This window comes from Eutrigla gurnardus, assembly GCF_963514095.1.
Source record: "Eutrigla gurnardus genome assembly, chromosome: 8".
In the NCBI taxonomy this organism is placed as follows: domain Eukaryota; kingdom Metazoa; phylum Chordata; class Actinopteri; order Perciformes; family Triglidae; genus Eutrigla; species Eutrigla gurnardus.
Window position 1 is genome coordinate 3,497,119 of NC_139922.1, and position 14,658 is coordinate 3,511,776.

At 43.5% G+C, this 14,658-nt stretch overlaps 2 protein-coding genes across 3 annotated transcripts in view; both read left to right on the forward strand.

The window, feature by feature from the left end:
• The window catches only part of plxnb1a (plexin b1a), a 259,098-nt gene extending 248,912 nt beyond the window's left edge, over positions 1–10,186 (forward strand). The window contains exon 38 of the mRNA XM_084015437.1: positions 10,135–10,186. The gene's annotated coding sequence lies outside the window, so the exon portion shown is untranslated. The remainder of the gene's footprint in view (positions 1–10,134) is intronic.
• LOC311017200 (copine-9-like) overlaps positions 1–14,658 on the forward strand; it is a 78,988-nt gene that overhangs the window by 42,946 nt on the left and 21,384 nt on the right. For both annotated transcript variants that reach the window (XM_084015413.1, XM_084015414.1), the window contains exon 12: positions 13,901–14,003. In XM_084015413.1, the coding sequence (XP_083871539.1) occupies positions 13,901–14,003 (103 nt within the window). The remainder of the gene's footprint in view (positions 1–13,900; positions 14,004–14,658) is intronic.

Genomic DNA, 14,658 nt, shown 5'->3' on the forward strand with positions numbered 1-14,658 from the left:
TTTTGTGTTGTGTATATGTGACTGTATTGTATTGTATTGTATTGTATTGTCTGATTGTTTTGATGTATAGGACCCCCTGGAAGACGAGATGATGCATCTCAAGGGGTTATCCCTTAATAAATTTGAAATTTGAAATTTGAAATTTAAATGTGCCTGGAACTGTGGAAACCTGCCTGTGAGGTCTCGGTGACGTGTGTGCACTGCGCGCCGTCAGCCAAACTTCCACTCCGCCAGCTGTGATTCGCATTGAATGAATGGACTTTATTTACGCCTTGCGCCGAGAGTAGACCAGGTTGGAGCTGGCGAGCTTTCAGTGCAGTCTCGGCGAGGCTTTTTGCCACAAAACTTCCGCTACGCCAAGCTGAATCTGTGACGCCTCCCCCTGCTGCGCCGCCACACCCATCTTGGCGCAGGCGATCCACCAAACTGACAAACTGACCTTGCGCAAAGGTTGCGCGGGTCGAAACTTGCATTACGCCGGCTCCGCCACCCTGCGCCGCCCTGCGCTGCGCCACGAAACTAGGGCCCCCTATTATGAAGGTATTATTGGTGCAAAAGGTTTGAGCACCTGTAACAGTGGAATTTGTAGTTGTGACAGTGATTGTGTATGTGTATTAGTAAATTTGAGTTGTGTACTTGTAGATTTTTTCTCTCTCCACAAATACAACACAACACTTACACATTCACAAATTCTTAATTACAGGTGCACAAATCCTATTTTACAAGTCACAGATTAAAAAACTGACACGCTCACATTTTTGCTCCTATTGTTATAGTATATTTGGTGCAAAACATATTTGTGTACCTGTATCAGACAATGTGAAGTTGTGGACAAAATTTGAGTGTGCAAATCTGAATGTGAACTTACTGCAATAAATGTTCAATGTATGTAAAATAATTTCCCACGAAACTATTTGTGTTCTTTTAAAACACAAACACAAATCGAGAAGTACAACTGCGCAAATCTTCCCCACGAGTCACAGATTCCGTTTCCTTCACCTACAAATCACAAATCCCACCTCCACTGAGATATGTGGAGCAAAACGATCTGTGCACTCAGTCTATGGTGCAAAAGGCGGGTGCTGATCTGAGAGCGACTGATCCCACAGCCAATCAGAGGAGAGGGGCTTTTCCCCCCCACAGCCAATCAGAGGAGAGGGGCTTTCCCCCCACAGCCAATCAGAGGAGAGGGTGGATTCAGCACATGCTAAACTAACAGCAGCAGAGACAGCGATATAGGCAACTTTCAAGGGCTGCGTTTCCCAGATTCGATCGTTCTTAAGGACTTCCCTCCTGTTATGTTCATTTGTCAGGAAAAGCAATGGTGTTGGTCAATTTGACCCGGTGCATGTTTATTTATCCAAAGGATGTCTGAAACCAAAAAAATCCTAACAAGCAGTGTGAATACTTCATTACTAACTAGGATAATTTACTCGTCTTTTATAAAAAAAAAATACATGTTCAAACCTTTTTTTAATGTTTCACTACTTTATTACTTTTGAAAGACCAACATATAAATCACAATAGTTTTACATAACTTTTAAATATAACATTGAACATTTTTGTTTTACATACATGCACTGTGAACCAGAAATGAACAAAATCGCAATACAACAAATATGAACGTGTGTTTATGTGTGTGTGTGTGTGAGTGTCTGTTCATCTACACAGCACACGAGTGACATGTCATCACACTGCGCTTTGTGCAAATGAATTTTGCACATTTCGCACAGGTCATGCTTGTCTTGACATCGTCAGATGGCCTGCAGACCTGGCACCTCTTCCTCTTTCTTTTTCCCTCAGCAACAACCTAGAAACAAGAGGACCATGATTACTTTACTATTTTTTTTTTACGTTAGCAAAAAGCTAGCTTTAACGCTATCTTACCGGTCAAGAAGGAAAGTAGCCACCTCGTGGCTGCTTTTCAGTCCTTGAAACTCCTTCAGCTGACTCTGACGATCAAACACTGAACCAACGTTCACTCTGGTCTTGCTCTTCCTTTTGTCACTTAGCACTTGGGTCTGGTACCGAAATGCCACCCGCTTACTGTCAAACTCAGCCATTTTTCCGTTTTTCCACACTAACTGGCAACCCCAAAGACTCTTGACCCCTGACTACGCAGAGATACCATGTGATACCAACGTGGTTATTCTATTGGCTCACAAGCCTAGCTAGAAGCTGCAGCCACACCTCATACATCTACACAGAAGTAACCAAATCATTAATTACGGGGCGACAATGTTTTTTAAAATGATTCATTCACAATCAAAAAATGTTTTTCACGAGAAGTGATATTTTTGATTCTGTACGTTTTATTTATTTTTTGATTTACATTAAGTTTAAGTTTACATAAAAATGTTATCTATATGACCTTTAAAAAGGTATTTTATGGAAAACAATAAGAAAGGAGTTTATGGCCAAGTACGTTTTCACATACAAAGAATTTACCTTGGTTTTCAGTGCGTACAATTGTTAAAAAGAATAAACAAGAATCAACTTTAAAATAACTATAAATTGTAAAGACACTGTATATATATATATATATATATATATATATCAATGTTCTGTTTTCCCCCGTCGCCATGGCAAGGCGTCCCCCGCGCCTACCCCCCCCTCAGCTGGTGAGTTTGACAGTGCGTGCGTGCGTGTATGTCAAAACCAAAACACCAAGGAAGGCTGAGGAATAGTCACCCACTTCACTATGACACTATGGGCCCTAGTTTCGTGGCGCAGCGCAGGGTGGCGGAGCCGGCGAAATGCAAGTTTCGACCTGCGCAGGCTTGCGCACGGTCAGTTTGGCAGTTTGGTGGATTGCCTGCGCCAAGATGGGTGTGGCGGCGCAGCAGGGGGAGGCGTCACAGATTTAGCTTGGCGTAGCAGAAGTTTCGTGGCAAAAAGCCTCACCGAGACTGCGCTGAAAGCCCGCAAGCTCCAACCTAGTCTACTATCGGCGCAAGGCGCAAATAAAGTCCATTCATTCAAGGCGAATTACAGCTGGCGGAGTGGAAGTTGGCTGACGGCGCACAGTGCGCACACGTCACCGAGACCTCACAGGCAGGTTTCCACAGTTCCAGGCACATTTAAATGCAATAAATAATCACAACAAACACTATTTAATGCAACTAATTGAATCAACACGTGAATTTATATCTATATAGATTGTCCCGTCACATCTGACGTCAGATCAAAGGCGGATGGCACGCATAACGGAAACTCAGCCTCTCAGATCAAAACATCTCTCTCTCTATCTCCTGTTTTTTATAATATCGGCATTGTTATTATTATGATACGCACGCACAGCGCGTGATGCGCGTGGTGGGAGCGGCGGCGCTGCTTCTGTCATCAGGTTGTCAAGTGACAGAACTTGCACTGAACCTCCCCTAACGCATTAAAGGTGAGGAGAGGAGCTCATTTGATTGGTGAAGATCTGAATCGGCTGTATTAATCCCAGTCCACGCCTCGTCTCCTCCTCGTCTCCCACTCACGCCTTCTTCTCCTCCCTCTTTCCAACTTGCGCGGGTGGGCGAGGCGGGAGGTGTGCCTGCGCGAGCCTGCGCGGTTTACAAAACTTGCAAAGTCCAGGCGGACACACCCCGTCGGCGTGGCGCAGGTGCGCTGAATGCTGTGCACACATTGCACACATTTCGCACAGGTCATGCTTGTCTTGACATCGTCAGTTGGCCTGCAGACCTGGCACCTCTTCCTCTTTCTTTTTCCCTCAGCAACAACCTAGAAACAAGAGGACCATGATTACTTTACTATGGTGTCTTTTTGCTGATACCAAGACACACACAACACACTCTCATACACTTATACCCCCCCCACACACACACACACACACACACACACACACACACACACACACTGACTCCCCTCACGCACTGGTATAGTATAGTACTTGGTGCAGTTCTCTCCTGGATCTCCCTCACCATGGCTGCAGCGACTGGGGTCCTTGGCAGGTGCTGCTTCCATTGGATGTGCGGTGTTAACGCCTTCCCCAGCTCCTCAAGAAAGATGCGCCTCTTGTACAGCTTTGACACATTCCAGTCAGGAAAGATCTCAGTCCAGATGACAAATGCATTGTAGGCCGATACATCTATCATGTTATAAAAGATGACCAATGGCCAGCGCGCAGTCATTTGTTTGGTACTGTAGGACCCTGTTACTTTGTCCAAGTTGTCTACCCCCCCCCCCACACTTTTGGTGGCATTGTAATCAAGGATCATGCTTGGTTTCTGGTCTTCTCTTATGCTGATTTCAGCATTTTTGTGCAGAGTGTTCATGAGCACAACATTTTTTCCCTTTTTGGGGCAGTAAGACACCAGGGCCCTCATGTATAAAGCTTGCGTACGCACAAAACGGGGCTGGAAACGTGCGTACGCCACTTTACACGCAAATGTTGTGATCTATAAAAACCAAACTTGACGGGAAAGTGTGCGTACCCGAAAGCAAACTCTGAGGCATGCGTACCGGTACGCACATTCTGGAGACTGGAAGGGAATCAGCAGTAAACGTGAGAAGAACTATATATTTTTGATGACTCGCACACATTTAATTACACTCCATATCATACGTTAGATCTGCGTTATCATGATGAACTCCAGCAATGTTTTTGACGCTTTTAATGAGTGATATTTTTTTCATATTAACACCTTCTTTTAAAATCTGACTTGTATCTTAAATCAAAATCATTTTGAAATATTGAATCAGCGCTGTCACCGCAGGAGGAGGAGACGGCCCAAATGCATGTAATACATACAATAAATATCCTCCATTAGATCACTGTAGAACACAGCGGGAATAACTAAATATTCTCCTTATTTATGTGCATATATCATCAACGCACATACATACAGCCATTAAGCCATCGTATAATTGTTACACTTATCCTCGTTTTTAAACCACCAGAGCGCAGAGGAAATGCGCTATAATGAGTGGCACGCTCGTGCGCTCAGTCGTGGAGCGTGGAGAGCGCATATTTATCGATGACCCCGAGCCTCGGCCCCCTGCCCGACTGGAGGGTTATCAACAGGGCGCAAGAATCCGTGAGGATGCGTTTGTAATATAAGGAAGACAACAATCAATGTTCATTGTAAACGTATTATTTTATTAATCACATTGCGCGTTTGCCGTAGCTCATCTGCAACGTTGTTGATGGCGGTGATTGTGTCTCGCTGAAGTTGCAGGACGGCATCAGTGAGCACCCGACCGCTTGATGTGCCATGCGCCCGGGGTGCGCTGCTGCTTTGCGCCGGACCCGGACGCTGTGCCGAGGGCCCATCACCGTCACCCTCCTCACCGTCACCCTCCTCTACGTCACGCTGCAGACTCTGGAAGGACAAAAACTATTTAACATTTTGTTTTATATACAATAAAAGTTTAAAATCTGTTCACCCTTATACCTCTGGTCTCAGTCGCGTCTGTGTCTCCCTCCTTTTCGGACACAATCCCCATCAAAATCAAACTTCCTCAAATACTCTAGCAATACATTAAATCCATGTTAGGAGCGGAAAGATGTCATTTACCTTCAGATCACCGTCCGCTCTGTCCCACTGACGCCGTTGACAGTAGCAGCAATGTAGTGCCACTCGCACTGCGTCTTTTTATTCGTGATCCCGCTGCTGTGACCACTAAATTAAATTATTGTCCGGGCCTCCACCTCCCCAACAAGTGTCTCTTTCTCCGTTTCTGAAAAGTAACGTTTCTTCGCTATTTTTCTGACCTGTCGCCGTAATTCACCACACGGAAACGATTGCATACCGGCTCATTATCGGTGTGTGATTGGGGTAAAATATGTCTCAAAGTTGCAAAGAAAGAAATACTCTGACATTTCTGACACCCTCTTACCTCCAGTTTGACTGCTGGGTCAAATTGACCCGAACAGTATCTATGTGATATAAACATGCAGGGGGTGGTTGCAAATATGTGAGATGAACCATTTTCATATTATATGTTGATTACACTAATTAAGGCAAGCAGAAGAAGTTTCATACTGAAAAAATACTTTTAACTATTTTTCCTAGATCTTCAAACTTTAAAACGGGTCAATTTGACCCGTAACATAACAGGAGGGTTAAGAAGAGTTCGGCTAAGAAGGAGCGCTAAGATACATGTGTTTCCCAGACGCGTTCTTAACTGCCTTCTTAGGAGAACCTTAAGATCAAGCCAAAGAAGCTTCTTAAGAAGCTCTTAGTGGGAGCTGTCCACCGCGTTGGTGCTGAAACTGAATCAATCGATGCCAGGCTAATCGATCACCCACCTCTTTATCAGCGCATAAGTCACACACAGCGCCCCGTGGTCCCCCCGACACAGGTGCAATTAGGCTACACATGTATCGGGTGCGGGTGGGTGTGTGTGTGGGGGGGGGTTGTGTGTGTGCCAACAGGTGTATCCAAGTAGTAATCAAGCCCATTAGCGCATATATACCCCCGTGGATATAGGCACACATGTGAGAATGGAAGAAAGCAGCAGCAAGCGAACCAAGCGGGCACCGGCGTTCACCGCGGAGGAGATGGGCGTGTTAGTGGACGAGGAGAATCGGTGTCACAGCTGCCACACTCCGTGACACCGATGCCTTGCTGAGGCCGGTGCCGTCCCCCACCACCTCCAGGAAGCTCCCCACTGCGTAAAAACGCAGCGCAGCCAGGAGCTGCACCTCAGGGCTGAGGGCAAAGTTGCAGCGGGTTGCTCTCTGGATGTGTTGAGACACCAAAGTGATCAGCCGTTGGATCTCCGCACGGGGCAGCCGGTACTTTGCCTGGACAGACCGGTCTGACAGCACGTCCAGTGGGGAGAAGTGCTGACGCACGTAAGCATTTATATAAACTGTCTGGCTTCGCGCACAGCGACGCTGTTGGTTCGCAGCGAGAATGTGCTGTATTGCAGCCATGGTTTCTCACACGCGCGGACTTTGGCAACGCCTTTATATAGAGTAGCAGGTGGAGCCTCTCTGGATGAGGTTCAGCTGAGTTCAATTACATCTGTTTCCTTGATATCTGTGAAATGCCACAGGGTTGTTGATGTGTTTTTATGTGTAGTACTATAAACTCATATATGAAGATGTGTGTGGAGAACTTAAACGTGTAATTCAATGAAAAGTTGTTGTTTTTTTGTTTTTTTAGCGCATTACAACATTGAGCATTGTTTGTTTATTATTTTGAAAAGTGGAGAATATAAATTTCCCTGACGCGGCTTGATCACTGAGCATTTCGTCGCTAAGAAGGCTGTTAAGAGTGGGTCAGCTCGATCTTACGTTTCCTTCTTAGTGAAAGATCTTCTTAAGCTAAGAGCGACTCTGGGAAACACATCCTTCTTTCACAGCGTTCTGCGCTCCAAAGACGATCTTAGCACTTAAGAGCTTCTTAACGAATCTGGGAAACGCGGCCAAGGTAGGTTGTATCTTTAACCACATTAATAAATAAACCCTGACGCGAAGCTGAGAAATTTAGCGTCCTGTCACTTTTCCTCTGTTTTGGTAACCATCCTCCCGGCCGTGTGCATTTGTTTTCAATGAATATACGTATGTGTGTGTATTGTTGTAGTCTTATCTGTCATAAACTGTAAGAGAGGAGAGCTGTGACCCCGGGTCAGATCGGCTCATGCAGGTTTCGTTTTCAGAAAACAGACGTGGAAGGAAGAGAGTCAGATTCATATAACTTATATGCTCTTTTACAAGATGATTTTTTCTAGGTTTAAAACATGGATCTATAAAAAAGACTAGTTAATATCTATGCTTGAAAGATCAGCATGTGCTGAATCCACCCTCTCCTCTGATTGGCTGTGGGGGGAAAAGCCCCTCTCCTCTGATTGGCTGTGGGATCAGTCGCTCTCAGATCAGCACCCGCCTTTTGCACCATACTAGGCTCGTTCGACTTGATGTAGCCGCCTGCAGCGCGCCACCTAACGTGATGTATTGTGGGTTGAAAGCGATGCATGATGGCTAGAATTTGTGTCCGACTTAGCAGCCGACTGCATAGACGTCACAGGGTGGCGACCATATCACGTGACCCAAAACATCGCGAGAACAAGTTTTTAAGAGCCGCTTCTTGCGGCGCTTGGCAGCGCGGTGAACGGTGGCTGCAACTGGCTTGTCCACACCTCCGCTACAGCGGAATGGTTCTCATTGGTTAAAAGTTCAATGACGTGTGTTCAGGTCCGCACTCGGCGGCCACCTTGTGGTGAAATGATACTTTTTATTTTGGTCGCATTGATCTCATGGCTTGATCTAAAGTTCCGTGCATTGTGTTGTGAGTAGGCCTATTATATGTGAGGTCTGGTTAATACAAACATAGAATGATAATACAAATATACTGGAAAAAATAATGCCTTCCACATGTTGCCTTGCGTGTGTGTGTGTGTGTATGTATGTATTTATGTATATATGTATGTGTGTGTGTAATATATATGTTTTATATATATATAAAATATATCCTCTTTGGTTTGCTGCTGTATTCTATCGCTTGAGCACCATAGTCACGTTGACTTTGTTGTCCGACTTGACGGCGTTTGCCTGCCGTCTCTTTTAGAGCCCGCCCCCTCAGACACCTGCAGCTCTCGTCGGCGTGGTAAGTCAAGTCAAGTCAAGCCAAGACCATCCCGAACGAGCCTACTGACTGACTGACCAGAATGAATGCACAGATCGTTTTGCTCCACATATCTCAGTGGAGGTGGGATTTGTGATTTGTAGGTGAAGGAAACAGAATCTGTGACTCGTGGGGAAGATTTGCGCAGTTGTACTTCTCGATTTGTGTTTGTGTTTTAAAAGAACACAAATATTTTCGTGGGAAATTATTTTACATACATTGAACATTTATTGCACAAGTTCGCATTCAGATTTGCACACGTTCAAATTTTGTCCACAACTTCACATTGTCTGATACAGGTACACAAATATGTTTTGCACCAAATATACTATAACAATAGGAGCAAAAATGTGAGCGTGTCAGTTTTTTAAATCTGTGACTTGTAAAATAGGATTTGTGCACCTGTAATTAAGAATTTGTGAATGTGTAAGTGTTGTGTTGTATTTGTGGAGAGAAAAAAAATACACAACTCATAGGGCCCTAGTTTCGTAGACCAGGCGCAGTCAGCTTTCAGCGCAGCTGCGCCGCGCCGACGGGGTGTGTCCGCCTGGACTTTGCAAGTTTCGTGCACCGCGCAGGCTCGCGCAGGCACACCTCCCGTCTCGCCCACCGGCGCAAGTGGGAAAGAGGGAGGAGAAGAAGGCGTGAGTGGGAGACGAGGAGGAGACGAGGCGTGGACTGGGATTAATACAGCCGATTCAGATCTTTACCAATCAAATGAGCTCCTCTCCTCTTCTTTAATGCGTTAGGGGAGGTTCAGTGCAAGTTCCGTCACTTGACAACCCGATGACAGAAGCAGCGCCGCCGCTCCCACCACGCGCATCACGCGTTTCATAATAATAACAATGCCCATATTATAAAAAACAGGAGAGAGAGAGGGAGATGTTTTGGTCCGAGAGGCTGAGTTTCCGTTACGCGTGCCATCCACCTTTGATCTGACGTCAGATGTGACGGGACAATCTATATAGATATAAATTCACGTGTTGATTCAATTAGTTGCATTAAATAGTGCTTGTTGTGATTATGTATTGCATTTAAATGTGCCTGGAACTGTGGAAACCTGCCTGTGAGGTCTCGGTGACGTGTGCGCACTGCGCGCCGGTCCGCCAAACTTCCGATCCGCCAGCTGTGATTCGCATTGAATCAATGGACTTTATTTACGCCTTGCGCCTTGTGCCGAAAGTAGACCAGGTCGGAGCTGGCGAGCTTTCAGCGCAGTCTCGGCGAGGCTTTTTGCCACGAAACTTCCGCTACGCCAAGCTGAATCTGTGACGCCTCCCCCTGCTGCGCCGCCACACCCATCTTGGCGCAGGCGATCTACCAAACTGCCAAACTGACGGTGCGCAAGGCTGCGCGGGTCGAAACTTGCACTGCGCCGGCTGCGCCACCCTGCACCGCCCTGCGCTGGTCTACGAAACTAGGGCCCATAGAGTCTGTGACTTCAAATTTACTGATACACATACACAATCACTGTCACAACTACAAATTTCACTGTTACAGGTGCTCAAACCTTTTGCACCAATAATACCTTCATACCCCTATGTGCAGACAGCAGCCGGGCGACTACTCAGGGACCGTCTGCAAATTGCAAGACAAAAGCAAGAGGCTGCAAACAAAAATCATTAACTCCACTGTTATACAATCTTTGTTTCCTCTTGTGCACCACTTGCTGCAGTGCTGTTGTTTTTTGTTGTTGATCAAAATATTCTCCAGGGGCATTCAAATAAATATATCATTGATATTGGACTAATTTTCTTTCAACTGTGCATTTTTTTTTATCTGTCCCTCAACACAGGCTATGACTACTACTATATCTGCTACTACAACCAACTACCACTGGTAGTACTAATCATTACAATAATAATACTTCTAACAAAAGCAGTAACAATAATAACATTTGCACATAAAACAATGTTTAGTGGTCCAATGAAAAAAGAAAACAGACACATTTAGTCCTCGGTGAAAACTAATTGGGGAAACCTGGTATAAAGGCTCAGCACTGTGTTTTAGTCATTTTTGTTTTCATCTTTTCTTGAATGTTTAAACTGCTCAACCCCATTTAGTATGTCAACTTTTGTATCAGTACCAGCAGTTTGTAAAAAATGTGTCAGTAATTGATACATCATATTTTAGTTCTCAAAATTCACCAAATTGATGCATTAAAATGAAATCTATTCAAAATGTTCTCTCCCGGGGGGAGTCCGAGAGGATCGCGAGCCTCCCGACCATAGTCCCCAAAAATCCTGTGGGAAACATCTCCTGATGGTTGCCACAGACATTGTATCTTCATGCTTCACAGTGAAGTGCTCTTCCAGTTTTTGGACATGGGTATGATCTGGGTATGAGCTAAGCCTCTTCCTTCAGATGGTCCAGGTTGTCTTTGGTCTTCGCCATTCGCAGTGGTTGGCCGAGGCTGCTGCTTGGATTGCTGGATACTACTCCGTGAATCTCTCTTTCATAAGATATAGTGAGTTCCATCTGGTCTTGACGTCAAGGATGAGAGAGTAAAAGTCCTGAAACAACAACAAACAAATTACAAAGGAGCTGCTGCTTTTCCTTCAAGGCAGTTTTGGACATCGATGATCTCTTAAACCACACGATCACTGCACTGATTCAGGCTGACTATTTATCAATGGAAGTATTGTAGATATTATGCACCGCCAAATTCAATGTGTGTGCAAAACATCATATTTTTAGGATGTGTAGCCTTTTGATGGCAACCTCCATATTGTCATCATAGTGGTCCTGACTGTGGCTGGTCCACCCATCTGATGTGATGGACATCTTTGGCAGATCCTTCATTCATTCATTCAGAAATTTATTTGATAGGATAAACCCCTTGAGAGGAATCCTCTCGTTTTCGAGGGGGTCCTAATATACATTACAAACCGAAAAGAGACAAGACACAATCAACAATCTACAAACATACAGCAACAAAGACAACAGACATCAACACAGACATAAAAGAAATGAGTACAAAAAAAAAAAAAATGGACACAACCTCTCAATGGCCGCAAATGGCCATAGCAATAGCCTAAATAAACTAAGAGAAATGTAAAATAATATCATAATGTTCAAATAAAAAATTACAGTGGGGAGAAAAAAAAAAGATATAATTCATCTGAAGCATGTGCAATTTAACTCAAAATAAGAAGACACAGAATATTTAAACCTATGAAAAGAGGTCAATGAGCGTACATTTAAAGGAAGATTATTCCAGTCTGAGGGCGCTTTGTACATAAATGCTCTTTTACCAATTGTTTTGTTCACTGTGGGGGTAAGGAAGAAGTACTGGGATGAGTGCCGTAAATGGTATGTTGTAGAATATGGAATCAAAAATTGTTGTAAATAAGCAGGATAATTGCAGTGTATACATTTAAAAATAAACTGTAACCAGTGATTATGTCTTCTTATGCTGAGGGTGGGCCAGTTGAGTACATTATACATGATACAGTGATGAGTGTAGAAAGAACAACCAAGAGCAAATCTACAAAGACGATTATATGCTGTGTTGAGGGGTAGAAGATTGGTTTTAGATGCGTTTAGATATACTACATCAGCATAATCAAAAAAAGGTAGAATAAGTTGTAGGGCAAGTTTCCTTCGAACATTAAGTGTAAAACAATTCTTGGATCGAAATAAAACACTGATACCAAAGTTGATTTTACGAAGAATGAAGTCAATATGAGGTTTGAAAGTAAGTTCTGAGTCAAGCCATAATCCTAAATATTTGAATTGCTCAACTCTATGCAGATTCATACCATCATTACATGTTATTATTAAGTTATTAGATTTCAATTTTAAGTTATGTTTTGTACCATAGACCATGGAGTAAGATTTTGTTTTATTGAGCAGCAGTCTGTTAGATGAGAGCCAGGTTTGTACGGCATCAAAGTCTGATTGAAGGGCATTTTGTATCTGTAAAATATTAGATTTAGAGGTATAAATGACAGTATCATCTGCATATAGCTGAGCTGAAGTATTAGAACAAACTGAGGGAAGATCATTTATGAAAACGGAAAAAAGAAGAGGACCAAGTGTCGAACCTTGGGGTACACCTCTCTGTTGAACAAATAAATCAGACTTACATCCTTTAAAAACAACACATTGCTTTCTATTGTGCAAATAGGAATTAAACCAAAGAAGTACATTTTGCGAAAAACCAATTGCATGAAGCTTGTCTAGAAGTAAATAGTGGTCAACCAAATCAAAGGCCTTCTTCAAATCAATAAAAATAGCTCCTGTGAGATGACCAGAGTCCGATGCTGAAAATATATCATTAGTCAATTTTACAAGTGCAGTGGTTGTTGAGTGGTTAGGTCTAAATCCAGACTGAAAAGGTGACAGAATATAATTTACTTTGAGATAATCTGATATTTGATTAAAAATTAATTTTTCAAATACTTTTGCAATGGTACAAATTATTGATATTGGTCTATAATTATTTGGATCAAGGATGTCGCCACCTTTATGTATTGGCGTAATTCGTGAATATTTCCACATTGCTGGTATCTCACAGGTAGCAAAAGACAAATTGAACAAATCAGCAAGAGGAAACATAAGGATATGGGAGGCCAATTTAATATATCTTGATTCTTCAGCTCATTGACCTTTTCCACACCTGGTATATTAGTGTCACTGAGGTAACTCCTGGAGTGAGAGGTATATTTGGTGCCTTGCTCATCTCTCTACAGGAAAAAAGAGTTAGGATGGATGGATGGACTTTATTAATAATAATAATAATGGATTGGATTTGCTTTTCTAGACACTCAAAGCGCTCTGCAGGGTTCCAGGTTCCATTCATTCACACACAGGCATACCGGTGGTGGTAAACTACCATAGTAGCCACAGCTGCCCTGGGCAGACTGACGGTAGCGTGGCTGCCATTCTGCGCCTACGGCCCCTCCAACCACCACCTCAAACACACAGCAGTCATACACATTCACACGAGGCAAGCTGGATGAAGTGTCTTGCCCAAGGACACAACGACCATGACACAGTGACAAGGGCGGGGATCGAACCGCCGACCTTCCGAACATTGGCCAACCCGCTCTAACACCCGAGCCACAGTCGCCCCAAACTGGGAAATTATTTTGATGGCAATAGCACTGATTTACGACTGCATCCTAATAATTAATACAATTGAATATATAGCTAGCTACAGTTACACAGACCATTTCAGAACTTCTAATCACCAACCCATATTTGTATAATTTAGTTATCTCCGTTTGTGGGAAACTAGCATAGATGTGTGTGTGTGTGTGTGTGTGTGTGTGTGTGTGTGTGTGTGTGTGTGTGTGTGTGTGTACATCCCCCAGCTGTGCAGCAGAGATTACAGATGGCTCTCAGTACTTTGTTCTACTGATGATCACAGATGGAGTGATATCTGACATGGTCCAGACCAAAGAGGCTGTGGTCAATGTGAGTAAACAAAATGCACACACACACACACACACACACACACAAATGTGTATGGAGACTGATGGATAGCAGTGATTTTCCCTCAGTTACCACTGATATTCATGCTCTTGCCGTATGTGTATAGGACAGAAGCCCCATTATAGTCTCAAGAATAATGCTTTTTATGATGATTTTGATCTTTGGATGAAAAAAAAACAGCTTGATGCACCAGCATGCTGGGGTACTTCAGAAATAAAGTGGAAATACCAAACTCAAATGTTTTCTTCAAGATTGAAGTCAAGGAGAGGGAAATATTTCGACTGATTTCCCTTTTGTGGAGAAATCAATAGTTGTTTAAATAGCATTTCAAATGAATGTTTGGCAGGTGTCTGATCCAATTAGGTGGGTTAGATAAATGATTTATTTTTTGTAGAGCACACGGATCTGCATGTCTGTGCAAAATTTCAAGTCAATTGGAGTTACGGTGTGAGCTGGCCATCCTTCTTTGCGTTAGGTGGCGCTAGCGAGCCAATTTTTTGTGGCCAACTATGAAACCTTTAAAATATCAAAATGTTCACCGTTTTCTATTAGCATGCTAATTTTTTTCAACTTCTGAATATGTTAAGGCCCCCAAAAACGCATCTGTTAAATAAAATAATAATAAAAAACATTACAG